The 17,323-nt window shown below is 36.1% G+C and overlaps 1 protein-coding gene across 1 annotated transcript; it reads left to right on the forward strand.

The window, feature by feature from the left end:
- The first annotated feature begins 5,314 nt into the window (after positions 1 to 5,314).
- LOC138701115 (dopaminechrome tautomerase-like) lies at positions 5,315 to 13,042 on the forward strand. The gene is made up of 3 exons (XM_069827706.1): positions 5,315 to 5,775; positions 9,021 to 9,760; positions 12,004 to 13,042. Exons 1-3 carry the CDS (start codon positions 5,496 to 5,498, stop codon positions 12,343 to 12,345), a joined length of 1,362 nt encoding a protein of 453 aa, XP_069683807.1. The 5' UTR covers positions 5,315 to 5,495; the 3' UTR covers positions 12,346 to 13,042.
- Positions 13,043 to 17,323: the final 4,281 nt, after the last annotated feature.

Below are 17,323 nucleotides of genomic sequence, written 5' to 3' on the forward strand. Positions count from 1 at the left end.
TTCAAGTACTTTAGTCACTTGCATAGTTTGATCCAGCAGCTGGCCATAGACACAGAGATATGACCCCATGGGGCATCCGGAATCCACAAGTAAAACTTTGTGTTTCTGTGAATCTTCACAGCTGAACCACAAACTTATAAAATTGAAACAAGTCTGAACAAGAGCATTTGCGTCAGGAAGAAACTCCATGTTCATGTGAGGCAACCAACGTACCTGTTGCTGCTGCTCATAACATCAACATGGGCAGAAACTTTGTAGCGGAATTTTGTTTATGAAGTCACCCTTATTTTCAAATAATTCTTTTCGAGAACTTGAAATAATACAATAAAACTTTAGTTATAAGTTTTTATAGGAGTCTGAAGAAAAAAACGCGAAGTGAGGAAAATATATAATTGAAATGACTTTTAATAACATCTGAAATAGCAGAAGAATGCGTTAAATCAACTTAGTAAAATTTTCACAAGAGAAATTTAGAACTTCATAGTTAAGCCATCTTTGAATCTATAATGCATTACTCAAATTTATAATATATTCTTGAAGAATTTAAGTATATCTTAGCAGCTTAGAGTCAAAGCTAGCTGATATATTACATTTCAAAACCCAGAAAATTTTATGAAATTGATATACCGATATGATGTTCTTACTGTATTTAATAACGTGATTATTAAAAAAAAAGTGAAGTTATTTTGGACTGCTTCCTCCTAAAGAAGAAACCGTACCCTCAAATTGTAGTAACTGTTTCATAATTATTTGTTGCATTACCTTACGATGTGTTAACGAAACATTTCACTGTTTCTAAAGCATTAACAGTGTCATTAAAGGACACAAGACTGTTGGGGGCAAGCATGGGTAGCTTCGAATTTCAGAATGGGCTGCATTGTATTTTCGCATTCTTACATTTTCACAGCAAAATTGATTTAGAGTGTATAAACAACATTTCATATCTCCTGGTGTTTAAAATACCTACGATCATATAAGTGTAAAAAATGAATGAACAAAAAATGTAATTCCGAAATAAATTAACACGGAAAGTAGAGGAATTTTGCCAGGATCTCAGAAAATAAAAATCAGTAAGTGTGAAAAACGCAAAATACGGAACATAAAATAAGTACAGTAATGTCTCTATTCTCATTTTCAAAAAAGTTAGACTCGCAAAACATATATTTTTTTTCTGGGAAAACTTTGACAGTTACAGAATAACATTATTTGACTTAAGTTATTTATGCTTTACCAGCATGTTTTTTTTTTCTTTTTTTTTGCCATTTATATAGTTTACACTCTGTATACTATATATCCCTTTAAATGATTCACGATATCGTCTATTTCTGAGAACTCTCATTCGGTAAATCATCCCATAAATCTTCACAATTAGTTTAACTTAAGCATGACAAACTTATCTTCAACAGACAGTTAGGCACAGACACATGTTCGGGGAAATCTTTGTTGAATGACGTGATAAAAAAATTCCGCACTTTAAAAAAGCAACCTACGGCTATCAATACACAAAATTCGATGAGATACTCATATTAAAAGTTGGGTGACTAAGTAGCTCAATTGGTAAAGCAATGAGCTGTAGATTGGAAGGTTCTGAGTTCAATTTCGGGTAGTGATGGGATTTTTCTCGTCAAAACTGCCAGGACAGCCTCGAGGTTCACTCATTCTTCTCTCAAATTGAGCACTGACCACAACCCCGAGATCACGAAGCCATGGAGATTTATCTCCATGCACCCCAAGCATCTTCATCAACAGAGACCGCTGCAATGTAACAGGAATTGCAGACATATGTCCACAAATCAGGAGACTTGAACCAAAAAATGACCGGTAATTTTGCCTCCTCTCTGCGCCCAAGGTTGTTGAACATACTGTACATCTACGACAGACGATGCAGCATGATTTTTATCACACTTAAAACAGATTACTCCTGAGAAGCTTTGAAATGGCACTTCAATGTCCTAACATTGAAAAATGGGTAATTTGGTCCCAAAAGTCTCCTTTAGACCGACAATTTCCAGACAACCGTGAGTCGCAAAGAGGTGTTCTAGGCACCTCTGATTTCCTGTCGACATGCTGGGGCAAGTACATCACAAAATTTCGATCCCCAATAAAAAATAATTTCCATAAAATCCGTCAAAATCAACTCTTTGGAGAGGATAAATGAATAAATAGCGGCACCTGTGACCGATTCGGCATATTTCCTGTATTCCTTTGTCGAAACAGTCTCCAGTACGGTTGGCAGTTCAACCCTAGAAAACTCTGAAATGAACATTCTGACCCCAATGTTCTCCCCTTAGACCGTCAGTATCTTGGCAACCAGGCATCGCAGAGAGACGTTCTTGTCACCTCTGAATTTCTCTCGACGTACTTGGGCCAAAGTAATTCACAAAAATCCGATCCCTGACAAAAGTTGATTTTCGTCCAAAAAGATAACATTTGTACGGCAATATCTCCGAATAGAAAGGAGCTGCGTGGACGCAGCCAATAACATGGCATAGGGGTCCTCGATCTCTATCCAAGACACAAAGGGTCCTTTTACTCAATGGTTTTGCCTGGAAAATATCGGACATTTCTGAAGATCGGTGGAAAGAATTTCTCTAAATATATTAAAAAAATGGCGGCACGTGCGACGAATCCAACATATTTCCTATAGGCCTACATGCCGCTGTGTCGAAATAGAGCCTCCAGTACGGTTGGCACTTCAACCGTAGAAAACTCGAAAATGGGCATTCTGACGCCATTCTCCACTTAAATGGTCAAAATCTCCGAAACCAGGCGCCGCATCCTCTCGACGTACTGGGGACAAAGTAATTCACAAAAATCCTATCCCCGACAAAAGTCGATACCAGACCAAAAAGAGGCAAGACTTTAATACTTGCCCTCCCTCAACATTTGTACGAAAAAACTTCCCACCACACAGGAAGTGAACACGATTTTTCCACATAAATAATATTAACTTTACTTACGCGCTTATCTGCCAACCTATCCATCCGCCTGCCCTACAACTGTCTGCCATTGGTTGAGAGAAGGGGGAATGCTGTTAGTTGCAACGTCGTGCTCTGATCCTGTACCTTCCACGTGTTTTCTTAGAGACGTCAAAGTCGTAACTTTCTCCGCGACCACTATAGGTGCAAGAATCCGTCCCGGTCTCAGCCCTCGGAAAGCCAAGGAAAGTCGTCCATCAACAACAAATTAACACTGCGAAGATTTCAGCAAAAAACATGTTGTCAACTATATACACGTTTTATATCGTACTATAAATAAGTTAAACAGAATAATAAACTTTACACCTGGGAAATTAAAAGAATTAATTTTAATTTTTCATTCTGTCGTAATTCATCACAGTTCATTCTCTTTTCGAAGTCTCACTCATAACGCTCTTAGCTTGTCTTTGAATTCACTGAAGAGTCGCTAACACATCACTTAAACCTAAACCTGGCCTTGTTTGTAGAACGATTTCTTACATTCGTCTACTACATCCAAATAAACCAGCTACAGACATGACATAAGCAAGCAGTGTGGCAATGCTCTGTTTTATGTTTCTATTACAACTGTGTTTTCTCCTTGCCTTTTGTTAGCCTTATGTAAGCCGCTTAAAATGGGAAAAATTGCGCAGTAACATACAGTAACAATGGACGAGCCTAAGCTTTTTACACATAGCCTACTCTTATCTTCTAACAGCACTGTATTTTTCTTTAATTTATTGAGTATGCCCCAACGAGTGAAACTCATATTCAAGGGCTATACAAAAACAGATACATGTGTTGTACAAAATAATATAACAAATTATAAAACTACAGTCTGTGAAAAACATATAATCATGAACACTAGATCATCATCCATGGACGTTTCTGGAGGTTTTCCGCCCATACACACATGTGATTCTTCCCTCCCCCTCAGGATCGCCCTTCTTTTTTCTTTAATACCTGTATCTCGCTTCCCTGAGGTGTTATCTGTTGTCACACATGCATGGTAAATTAATAAAAGTAGAAAAAAAGCACTTGCGTACTCCAAATTGCTTTGATGAGTATTTTGTATCCTACATAATGCAAATCGTGTAATACGTGCGATATTTAACTTAACAGTTAATCATTGTCGTCAACGTAGGATATTTCGCCATTACAGACAACTTTTAATTCTGCAGTGCTTGGGAAAAATGACAAGTCAGTTTTCACAAACCTTTTTTGATAATATATTGACAACTTACACTGGTTTATGTCGATTTGATTTTTTTCTATATGAATTATTGTAATGGGAGGAATACCTACAGTATGTATTTTTTTCCAAGCGAACAGATGTTCCGTAAGTTGTCAATAAATTATCAAAAAAGGTTTGTGGAAACTGACTTGTGTCACTTTTCCCGAGCACTACAGAATTATAGTAATATATTCCTCGGAAGTATTAAATAACGTTACTTTGGCTTAAGACAAACAGAAGAACTATGCTATTTTTTTTAATCGTAAAAATATTTTTTTCATATAATAGTAGAAGAACAATGTTTTACACATACTAGTTTTCATTATAATGCAAGACACAGTAATAGAAAAAAATATTGAATATTTCCAAAATTTTACTGCTGTAAGCTGTACCTAATCCCTTAAATTTTGTACCATATTATTATTATTATTATTATTATTATTATTATTATTATTATTATTATTATTATTATTATTATTATTATTATTATTATTTCATTTCATAGATCTTAGTGTCAGCCTATTACTTATCAAAGCATTATATACACAGAAATGAATGCCACGTACTTAGTATATTTAATTAATTATATTGCAACAAACAAAATACCGGTAGTCTATATAAGTAAAAATATGAGACTGATGATAATAATAATATTAACAGCAACAATAAGAGGTAGACCACCCTATAGTTGCGCCCTTGCTTATCAGGCTACTCGTGTGCGGATGGGAATTGGCTCTATCAGGGGCTGAGGCAAGGTGGCTCACTTGTCAGCGTCGGATTCACGGAAGCCACCCTGGCCACGTGTCAAACTTGGACAATGATCGCATATAGTCCTAAAGAGCGCACAATGGGCCAATGCGTGCCTGTGGACGGACCTGTCCCGGGGTTCAACCCTCCTGAAGCTAAGCCAAGCCTACGCAATTCCCCTTGTGTGCAGTACACTGTAGGCGGCATTTATTGGTGTGACTCCCTATTTGAGATATTAACCGATCTCTTATTTAAGCCGTGTATAATGTCTGATGTGTAAGTTATCTTTCTGTTGAGTCAGGAGTCATCTTTCCTTCCTTACTTCCGAATTACTTCATCGGCATTCGTCATGACGTACGTAGTAGTTACGCAGCAGAAAATACCGTTTTCTCAGACCACAGAGACCAGCATCCTATGACCTCATAAAACAATGCCATGTTTATATAGTTGGGAAATAGAGGTAGTGAAAGTTGCTATACTTGTGCAGTTTGCCGCCGGAGTTCTGGAAGAAGCATTCACACCTGTACTAACCGGCGTGCTTGGATTAGTTTGTTGCGATGGCAGTGGGAAGGCTTGCAGTATTGGGGTGCGTGTTGCTCTGCACTGCATTATTTGTTAGTGCAAGTGTATTGGATGTAGTGTTCGAGTGGAAGGAAGTAGATTTTGCGTATCCTAGCGGCGCGGCTCGTCAGGAGGCTATCCGCAACCGAATGTTCGTCCCAGGAAACAATGTTCCCGTAGGATTGGAAGTCTGGAATAATAAACTCTTCGTTACAGTTCCGCGATGGAAAACTGGGGTTCCTGCTTCTCTGGCTTACGTGTATCTGAACGAAACTGGTAAGAGCACTCAATCTTATACTGTATGTGCTGGTATCAAATAATGTTATAGGACTATTATAAGTTTCCAACAGCAGGAACATTCTGTTAATTTATGTTCTTCGGTCCATTGGATGCAATGGAGGTAAGTTATGTATTTCTTTAATTTGTCTCGCAAATTGTCGACTGATTCTCAAAAATAAATAAATAAATTAAATAAAAATAATAAATGCGCCATGGATCAAATAATTGAAAACCGAATATTCATTGAATTTGTGTCATGGACTAAAGAACAACAATAAACAAAATTTCTGTATTATTTCAAGCAAAACCGACAAGTCCGTGGACACTCTACTATCAATAATTTACAGTGGCGTAGCATGAAATTTTGAGCAGGAGAAGCTAATTCGAGTTGTCTTTCATGCAATATGAGAAAACGTATTATAAAAATATAGTCTTCAAATAAATAGTAGTCAATGTCAAGTCAGCAGTCGAAGATTGGTTGGAACCTCGTAAGTAACACCAATAAGGCATGACCTCAAATGGTACGTAGTAAAATATGATTTCACGGTTTACACATATCTCTAACAAACAGACACGGATATGTACTGTATAAAATTAGCTCACTCCCTGTCATATTTAGAGGAATCACAATATTAACGGTCAATAGATCCTATTAGTATCATTACGTAAGTATGCGTCTGTCTTTTGGTTGTGTTCTTCAGTAACAGCAAGGGAGTCGGTCATTTGTTTTTTAGATCACACTTTTGTTCGTAAGTCAGTCTTGACAATAGAATTGTCCTAAAAATTCAAGTAAATTGGTGTCAGGAACTGTTATTTCACTCATTATTTATTATATCAGCCACAATGCACACTAACACTTCAACTGAACACAACTGACGAAAAGGGATAACTCGGAAACTACGTATTTTCAATGTCAAAGCTAGCTTCTTGCTAGCCTTGCGACCAGGGTAGTTTAGTTAGAAAGGGATGGAAAATCTGCGGGGTGAGTTACACAGAAGAATGAGTGTAAGAAACCAGTCTGCTTGGAAGCTGGTGTGTGCAGGCTTTTTGTTTATTGCTGCATCACATATCATCCTGAACTGCCGCATCACAATATTTAACGCGGAAATATAAATTCTATTAAAATTAATAAATAATTTTGTCCAAAGACTGCAGGTTTATTATAAAATTATTATTAACTGGGGAAGCTGAGCTTTTTAGCTTACATTGACGCTACGCCACTGATAATTTACCGGCCTCTTTAATCTCTTGATATTTGTTATTATACCAGGTGAGTAGAAAGTACGGAACATTGCCGCGCTATACAGAGTGGAAGAGGACCGATGCACCAAAATTTAAGAGGTGATTCTACATGTTAAATGTAACAAAACTTTTATTACACTTTTCCTTCGATAAAGCATCGTTAAGCAGGAAAAAATAGTCTTTGCTCAATGTTTGCAGGGCTTTATTACGGTAATGGCCAGAGAGAAATGGTTGATTGCTATCATATAGGTAAAAATAGTCTCAACAGTTGATGTCTTGATTTTTTTTTTTTTTTTTGCTTATCAAACCGTTTAGCCATGAATTTAAATTGAATAATTGCGAAAATCGTTAAAATAAATCTTGCAACGCAGCGCACTGCCGCGCGTCACCGACTGAGTACGGCAGAGGGGGTAAGGGGATGGTAAGGAGTGCAGACCGCGTTTGGTAGAATTACTGGAGTAGCCGTGATGTTGCCAATTGCTTCATAGAAACATAATGATTTTCTCTAAAACGGTGAATGTTAAAAAAAAAAACTTATTTAGGTTTTTCAAATCTCTCCTCATGATCTAATATCAGTTTCATTTTGGTGCAGAGGTTACTAGCCATTCTGTATATCATACAAAAGTTATACGAGATGAAAAAGGAATATTTTGAAAATGTTTATAAAATTGTTTTTTTTTTATTCCTAAAGGATGTGTCAAGGAGTCAGTTTTTCTAATGACACTATGCAGATAATTACTTACTTTTCCACTTTTGGATTCATGTCATAAAACGCAAAAAATAATATTTTTAAAACCATTTATAAACTATTATTTTTCTAAAGTTTTCCTCAAATTTATGATCTCAATGTATGAATAGACCTACACAATAAAGAGAAATGCTTCAATATTTTCGCCCGCTCAACAATTATTATGTCTCTCACATTTAAGCGAGTTTTTCTTCATAAGAGATTTTTTTTTTATTTCATCCAATTGAACGCAACTGTCTAAAAACGGATTCAGTATCCATCTGTATCTGCCGTAATTGTTTTGAATTTCTTTAAAAAATACTGGAAAAACTGTTTTTTTAATTGTGCAAACTTTGCATGTCCTGAAAAACGAATTCAATATCTGTCATATTATAATACATACAGTAGCTGAATTTTCCACGAGTTCTTTAGTACACTGAAATGAATAATTTTTATATCATGTCGACCAGAAACCAAGTTTCTTTATAAATCCGTTGGGTAACAGAAGGCTCAAGTATCATTTTCGATTTGTATTAATTGAACTATTACAGCAGCACCACGGAGGTAATAGTTTGAAGTACTAGAACTGTTATTTTCGTAATACTTCATGTCATTCTTGCACCATATACTTCTATTTTGGTCGTTCTTTGGGTAGTATCCTCTAGTTTTGAGTAAAGTTATCATTGTTTTCGATTTTAAGGAATTTGCAAGTTTCGAATAGGGTTATATCGATGTTCTTCTAACATACTAATAATAATAATAATAATAATAATAATAATAATAATAATAATAATAATAATAATAATAATAATAATAATAATAATAATAATATCCTCTGGTTGAGGTTCTGGCTGATATGTACATCCATTATCAGGCAGTACATCTCACTTGACGATATGTGTCAGAGGAAGAACAATTTGTTCGTATGCATCTGAAGTCTGACTAGTGTAATATGTAGTTAGTCAGCGATGTATGCATTGGAGGGGGAAAGGAACTCGCCACCCTACTCCATTATTCTCCTGGCCTAGTTGCCTCATAAATGGTGCCTTCTTTGTATCACTTGTGAGGTTCAGATCTGTCTTCGGACAGTTGACTAAACAATAATAATAATAATAATAATAATAATAATAATAATAATAATAATAATAATAATAATAATAATAATCATCATCATCATCATAATAATAACAATCATCATCAGCAGGATCATTATGCATTTCGTACATTTAATGTTTGAAAGTATTACTATTGCAATCATCTTTTCTCTTCCCAGGAAATAAATCACCACGCCTGATTCCGTACCCGAACTGGGACTCTCACAACATCTTCTTGGATATTATTCCTCGTTTTGGCCAGGACAACAGGAACGTCACGCGAATTGTCTCTCCCTTCAGAATGCGTGCCGACGCGTGCGACAGGCTGTGGGTTCTAGACACGGGCAAGGCCGACATTCTGGGCAACGAGGAGCAGATCGGCCCGAACCAGCTGCTGGTCTACAACCTCAACAACGACGAGCTCGTCCTGCGTTACGAGATCCCCAGTCACTTTATGAAGAACGGATCCTTCCTCGCCAACATCGCCGTGGACGTGAAGGCGTCTTCCTGCAGCAACGCTTTCGCCTACCTGGCCGATTTGGGCACGTCCAGCATGGTGGTGTACAGCATGCTCGAGAACAAGGCGTGGAGGGTCACGCACCCGTATTTCCAAGTGGACCCCAACGCCATCAACTACCGAGTGGCAGGCATCAGCTTCCAGTGGGAGGACGGACTCTTCGGGCTGGCGCTGTCTTCGGAGCAGGAAGATGGCTTCAGGATGCTCTACTTCCACCCCTTCTCGAGCTTCAACGAGTATTCGGTCTCCACCAAGGTTCTTCGGAACGAGTCCTTGTGGAAAGATGCCCAACCGCTTGGAGAGAGCAGAGACGAGTTCAAGCTGTTGGGAAGTCGGGGTAGCGATACCCAGTCCTGCGCCTCTTTTCTGGACGAGAAGACTGGAATCCTTTTCTACGCACAGGTAAGGATCAAGGATTCCGATCTACTGCCGAAATTCTAGACACCGAGCGAGGACAAAAACTCAAGCCTATAATTCGGTGACAGTAGTGAGTAGATCAAAGAATGGATGAATGTGTATGTAAAATACAGGTAAATACTTGGGTAAGTAGGTTGATTGTTACCATGGCAACGGACCACCCTCGCATAGCAATTGATCAGCAAAAGATATCTGGCTGTCTTCATTCTAATGCTCTAGTCACTGCTTGCTTGAGTGTAAGGTGAGATTTACTCATATTTTTTCTCATAGTTCAATACAACCTTTTGTATCTCTCTTCCCCCTCACCACAACTGTGAAATTGCACAGAGGCAGAGATATAATACGAGATCTACTCCAGGAGTTCCAGCACAGCGAAGATATGCCGGGTTTCCAAGGTACACTGCTGCCCCGATTTAGTAGAATGCGTATGAGTCCAAAGAAAGCAGCAATACAGTATAACGTGATCTGTTGTTGTGACAAGAATCCAAGTCCCCACATATCGGTAAGGCATCATGTCACAAACACGTTCACGTCTCAGTATTTCTCACAAAGTAAATATTATTCAACGCCTTGTAAACTGCGAAAATATTAAGGATATTACTAGAGAGTTTAAAGTAATATTAATTAATTCATTCATCTATTTACTTATTTGCTATTTATTTACTTATTTATTTATTATGTATTGATCTGTCTGTCTATTTATTAATTTATTTATTTACAATATGGTACGTCGTCTATATTAACGTTGTATCAGATTCACTTCTTATAATGAATCAAAAAGTCTTAAATACCCATTCCCGTATGATCGATTTTTTTGCTCTGCATAATATTCCCTGACTTTCATGCTCTACCTCATATATGGGCACACTTTAGTTCTTTTAAGCATTCTGGTTGTTGTATTGTGTTTATGTTCAGTGAAAGATTTTAGATAAGGGCGCAAATAGCCATAGTAGCTGACGCACCCTTTTTTAAACCCCACTAACTAACTACATGGGCACAATTTTCGGTTACGTGAGGCACTCGATTTGAAATAGTTTGTTTACTTGGAGAGGAGACTGCAGAGTAGGATGGGAAATATAAACTGCTGTGACCTGCGTCACCTTATCGTAATCGCTAAGGCGGTCAGTGGCGAATTATTAGGAAAGCGCTTGGTTAACGTGAGAGACTCGAAACCTTTTATTCAATTTGGCAAATTAATTCGGCAGCTTTAATCATAAACCTCTTTACTGTTTCTTCATAGCTGAATTGATTTAAATCGCAGGCGAGAAATTGCGTAACTAGCCAATAATATTCAATCACGTTGTCTACGTTTATTTTCTTGAATATTCTGGCGTTTCTCAAGATTACTTAATAGATTTGCATGTTCTCGACCTAAAATAATTTCAGAAAATCATATTTCGTTTTCTACGCACATTTAATATTTTTTTTTTATAAATTTCTTTTGGAAATAATACGTACAAACAACATTTAATTCCTCGTACTTTTTAATGCAGCGTGTTTAAGCTATAATGTCGTGTTTAGATCATAAATTGTCTTCGGAATAGTACGAAAAATAACATTTAATTTGTCTTACCTTCTAATTCAGCATGTTCTTTATGAGATAAGGAGTAATGTCGTTGTATATTAAATTTATTAATGCCTAATAGGATTTTCGAGCATAACATACATCGTATGTTCTCTTCTTCTAAACAGCAAAAAAAACTCTTCCTCCCATTTCTCATGAAGTAATCGTTTTCTAACGCGTACACACTGCTTTGATAATGCCATTATGCCACCACTGATATTGCTTATGAAACTGATATAGAACCTTCCCACGCCTAGGAGCTATGTGAGGGAGGAACGGGGACTGTGAAGATTATGTCACTCAGAGCGATAAGCTCTGTGAAGGTCAGTGAGGCACAAATTCTCAAGTGAGGCACGATGCCCATCTCTGCTCTACCTAAACATGGTGCTTGCCGTTTGCAGGGGACTTCCTCCGCATGTTATATCTAAATATGTAAATATTGGCTTTTCCGTACGTCGACGGAGCAAGGTATCTAGAAAGAAAAGATGTTTAATGCCACTGTTAAAGTTTACCATTCCATCAGCGATGTATTCAAGCATAAAACTTGCGGCTGTCTTCGACACAGCCTATCCCGATTTTTGTTCCATTTACATGGGATCCCTAAGCTCTCTGGCCTCGTGCGGACTGTCTCCCTTCACCTGTCTGAGTCACTGGCTTGTTGCAGGTGACGCGGAACGCCGTGGGCTGCTGGAACTCCCGACACACCTACAACCCGGCAACCCAGGGCGAGGTCGCAGTGGATAACGTCACCATGGTTTTCCCGAACGACATCAAGGTGGACGCGCAGAGGAACTTGTGGGTTCTCACCGACCGGATGCCTCTGTTCACGCACAACGTCATGAACTACTCGGACTTCAATTTCCGGGTGCTCACAGCTCCCGTGGACAAAGCTGTGGCACACACTGTCTGTGCGAGAGAAACATCCAATGCAGGCTGCTCATACACTCCGTTGGGATTTGCACTCGTACTTCTCATAAGCTGTATTTGCCAAAAATTTTTATTGTAAATTGAATTAAATTTTAAATCTATAAAATACTGTATTGGTATTTTATTTAGTAAGTTATGTATAACCGTGAAATGTGACTGGCTCCACGAAAAGATGACAGTTATGTAGTTACTGTTGTTGTTTATGATGAAATAATAATAATAATAATAATAATAATAATAATAATAATAATAATAATAATAATAATCGTTTAAAAACAAGGATATATGATTTTGATAGACATACGTGTGCTACTCTATTCACTCTTGCTCAGCACTTCTTTTTAAATAATTGCACAAACATATTAAATAATAATAATACTAATAATAATAATAATAATAATAATAATAATGAAATTAAAAGGCAAGAAAAATTGTTTTTATAAATATGCGAGGACGTTTATTCTTGCGTAGTTCTTTTCAAATACTTACAAATATATATTTAGAAGTAAATAATGATAATAATAATAATAATAATAATAATAATAATAATAATAAAGTTGCGCCATTTTTTAAAACAGAAGCTCAGTTTGAAATAAAAAACGAAAAATGGCAATAACGCAAATATGAGAAATCCTCAGTCTTAACTGAATATTATATTGCATGGCATACTGGTTGCGCCAAAGAACCGGTAGATCAAAGAAGAATCAAATATAAACAATAATAATAATAATAATAATAATAATAATAATAATAATAATAATAATAATAATAATAATAATAATGAGTAATAAAACACGTTCAAAACTCGAACACATGTAAGTTAAATAAAGAAACAAAGAATAAAGGGAAGAATATAAATAAGAACAACAAGAAGAAAAACAAAAAAGTGAGAGGAGAAAAAGAGGAAGAGAAATAATTTCTTATGTATGTCGCAATAATCATAAAACTAAATTACAAACAAGCGGGCAAAAAAAAAAAAACAATGGGCCTTAACCTTTTTGTACCTATGTTGTATGTACTTGTACCTGTGTATTCTACGTTGTGTGAATTGACGAATATTTTTATGAGTGATATTATATTGTTTATTTTGATTTTGTTACTGTCATTGTTTTATTTAGTTCACTGTTATTTATGTGTTCACACAGATACCATTCACTATCCCAAAACAGTCAATAATAACGGGTGTACGCCTGGAAACAGGTTTCTCTTAGTACAACGCCGTTCGAAAAGTGACCTGGGCAAGTAGCAGCTCGCTTAGCAGTGATCCAGTAGTCAACTTTCGGAATTGAAGGCTAGCGACTTTGCATTACATTACAAAATTTGTTGACTTATCTTAATGCTGGAACTGTCGATCATGCACTTTAATGTACATTTCACAGCGTTCTTTATCGTAGCAGAGGATACAACACAAACTATGCCTCAAAAAGCTTATGTGATGGATCCATCTTCATGAGTTAATATTCCCCTAGATACAATGTTATTCATTAAGATGATGGCTTCCCACGAAAAAGATCATGCTCCTAACAATTCCTATGAAATCCTGTAGATAAACTGCTTCTGATCCACTTTTCTATTTCTCCGAATACTTCAATTTTACCTTTATTTTAATTTCATCTGTTATCTTATCATCCTGCCCCCTTCTTTAAATAGCTTCTTAAAAAATCATTTTAAGGAATACTAGGACTGGTTTTTGAAATGTTTACAATTTTAATCCAATATATTTCATTTTTTATCTGTTTGTTAGATACAATAAGAACAACGTGTGTGTGTGTGTGTGTGTGTGTGTGTGTGTGTGTGTGTGTGTGTATGTGTAAATTTATTTTGAGCTCAATCGATCTGCTAGTTTCGAGAGATCCTCTCATTTAACTCCAACCTTGTCACAGTCCTCGATCTCCTGTCGATAGGCATTTTTCCTGTGAGTTATTCGCGGACTTAATTGCGTCTTAATGTTGGACTTGAACGAAATGCAGTTCACCGCTGTGAAGTAACGGTTAGCCTGCCTAACTGTAAAACGAGCGGGCCTGGGTTCAAATCCTGGTTGAGACAAGTTATCTGGTTGAGGTTTTTTTCCGGGGTTTTCCCTCAATCCATTAAGAGCAAATGCTGGGTAACTTTCGGCGCTGGACCCTGGACTCATTTCGCCGGCATTATCACCTTCATATTATCCAGACGCTAGATAACCACAACAGTTGATAAAGCGTCGTAAAGTAACCCAACAACAATAAAAGTGTAGGAGAAAAGGTTGTACAATGAGGATAGGCGGGTAAATAGAATGTCAAAATCGCTTTTCAGTGTAATCGCCTCTATCGTCACTATGATCATAATCATAATCATCATCACCGTCACACCATCATTTTAAGGAACTGGAGAATATAGTACCATTACGAACTTCGTCTTTGACGTAGAAGACCAACATCACTTTAATTTCAGTAATTTAATAGGAAAGTTGAGTAAAGAATGAATAATTAATTTGATTTGTAGTACAGAATTAAATTTAATCTATTCGTTTGCTTTCGAAGTGCTCTTTATTTCCACTGTTATTAAAGTACGTAATTACTGAATAAAATATAATTAATAGACGTTAATTACCTACTGAGCATTATTTACATTTGCACCAATTAATTAATGTGGATTGTGGTTGTGATAAGAATAATATGAAGCATTTGCTTAAAGCTAATGAAGAAATTTAATCTGAGTAAGCATGCACACTGAAAATAGCTGCGGTGGCGGTTATGATAGGCCTATATTATTTTGCTAGATAACGTCAGGGCAAAGTAGAATATTTTATTTTTGTATTTCTGCTTTTAAAATAAAATAATATACCTGATAACATTGTTGTATTATCAAAATCAGCAGAAAAATAAATGCCAGATACATATTTTCTGAATATAACGTAACTCAAGCGTAAGTGACTGTAGATTAAATATAAAGTATGCAGGGCTATATTAGACGAGATGAAGAATGATATTTCTTCTCTAATTGCAATGTATGATTGTGTTATGATTTTTTTTCGCGTTTCTTCACTGCAAGATAAAACTTCATAACTTCTTCCTTTCTGAGGTAGAATTTTATCAATTGCATAATAAATTAACATTATCTCTTATTTACATAATAAAATAGAAAAAATTATCCTACCTGTGATGTCTGCGTTATAATAACATTATATTTAATGTTAAAATAAATTATTTAATTTTAGGACTATGGCTAAAATAATTTATTAATTCATTTAATACAATTAAAACAATTTTAGATAGGAAATTGTATGAACTGAAATTATATAGGCCTATAACACAATATTACTATTTCTTTTAAGACAGTTTCTCCAACTATCCTGGATTCAATATAAAATCTAGATAAGTAATTGTGGAACATAAAACGAAAGGTGAGTATTTTTACATGGTAAAATTTTTAAGATGAGAATGGTAGACTATATCTAAATGTCTTATAAATTAATTAATTTAATGATTTTCTGGTGCTTGATATAGGACTAGGTTGTGGCATAACTCTGTCTCATTTCATTAATGTAACAGGTTGAAACATACGTTCGTTGCGTTTTTGTTTTCCATGGCAATGGGTCTTTGTAAGAAATTTGTCATTTGTTATTTTAATTATTTATGCCTAGTATTATGTTACTGAATACATCTTGAATTTTTACTTACATTTTTTATATAAATTTTAATAAAGCTGATATTAATTAGGAGCTAAAGAAATTAATGGAGTATCAAGCAGAAAAAAAAAAAAACAAACATTTCCGAGATAGCCTTCTGTTTGAGTTTAACCGAGAAGTAAAGGCATCGGAGGTCGATAGAACCATTTGTGCAGTTTACGGGGAGTACGCCATCGGGGAAATCATCTACGGCACGAAAATGTTTTAAGAGGGCTATTTTGACATGAATGATTCTCCACGTTCAGGAGAAAGGCAGGAGAGAAAGGAGTAGCATTAACTACCGTAGTTTTATGAGGCGTCATATTACTGAACCTGCCTTTGGAACTAGCCCTATATCTGACGTGTAGCCCGTCACTAATTGTAGGAAATAAAATAAGTGCGATGTTAAAAAATTCAATGGATTTTTTACGCCATGTTATCGTCACGTGCTACTAGTGATCATGGAATAATAACTATTAGAACATTCAATATTGATTTTTGAGGATAAAATAGACATAGGCCTACTATTTATCTACCCAAGCCAAGAACCATACTAATGAATCACTACGCACGTGGTAAACAGAATATATCAAGTATACATTAATGTACAGGTACATTAGGTTTCGTTTAATCTAGCATAATGGTTAATTACATTGCACTGATTTGAATTTACATAATATGTGTAAAAACTTTAGTTATAATGAAACATTTACGGGACTATATTTATAGCGTATATTGGCTCTGGCTTTCAACCAATCGCAGATCAGTCAATTGTTTTGTCATGTGGCTAACGAGAAAGATAGGCTACGGCGCAACGTCACATTCTTAGTCATAACATGGCCAACATTGAACAAGTTTATATATAAATGCACGTTTAACATGAGTGGACTCCAGAGCCATAGTGCGGTTGAAAGGATTAGATCAATGGAAAAATTAATAACTTCATCGGAAATCGAACCCGCGACCTTCCGGCTTGCAGCATTACGCCTTAACCGCGACGCTACCGCGCGCCCCATCTTATTTGGTAGCATATTAATATACAGAGCGAGTCGTAATTATGTACTATAAAGTATTGCAAAGTATTCTATACACCAAAACAAACATTGGCAACACTGCGTTATTTCGAAGCTAGTCTATCAATTACCCGTGGCTAAAATCAGAATTAACAGTCGATGTTGTTTTGTGGTTAAAAAGAGATGTATTCATAGTTGGCCATGTCTTATAGTTATGGTGATGTATCCCCATTCTGTATTAGCATGGATAAATATATATTCATCCATGGTATTAGTGCCAACTGTTATGTTATGCAATGCAAAATAACACTAATTTCAGTTACAATACTCAATAACTACAAGACATGGCCAACTATGAATATATATATATATATTTTTTTTTTTCAACCACAAAACAA

The sequence above is a fragment of the Periplaneta americana genome, chromosome 6, assembly GCF_040183065.1.
Source record: "Periplaneta americana isolate PAMFEO1 chromosome 6, P.americana_PAMFEO1_priV1, whole genome shotgun sequence".
NCBI lineage: Eukaryota > Metazoa > Arthropoda > Insecta > Blattodea > Blattidae > Periplaneta > Periplaneta americana.

Coding starts and splice junctions, on each gene's coding strand:
- LOC138701115 (XM_069827706.1), top strand. CDS start 5,496: ATGGCAGTGGGAAGGCTTGCAGTATTGGGGTGCGTGTTGCTCTGCACT. Junction 5,776..9,020: donor CGTGTATCTGAACGAAACTG/GTAAGAGCACTC, acceptor TTCTCTTCCCAG/GAAATAAATCACCACGCCTG. Junction 9,761..12,003: donor GAATCCTTTTCTACGCACAG/GTAAGGATCAAG, acceptor GGCTTGTTGCAG/GTGACGCGGAACGCCGTGGG.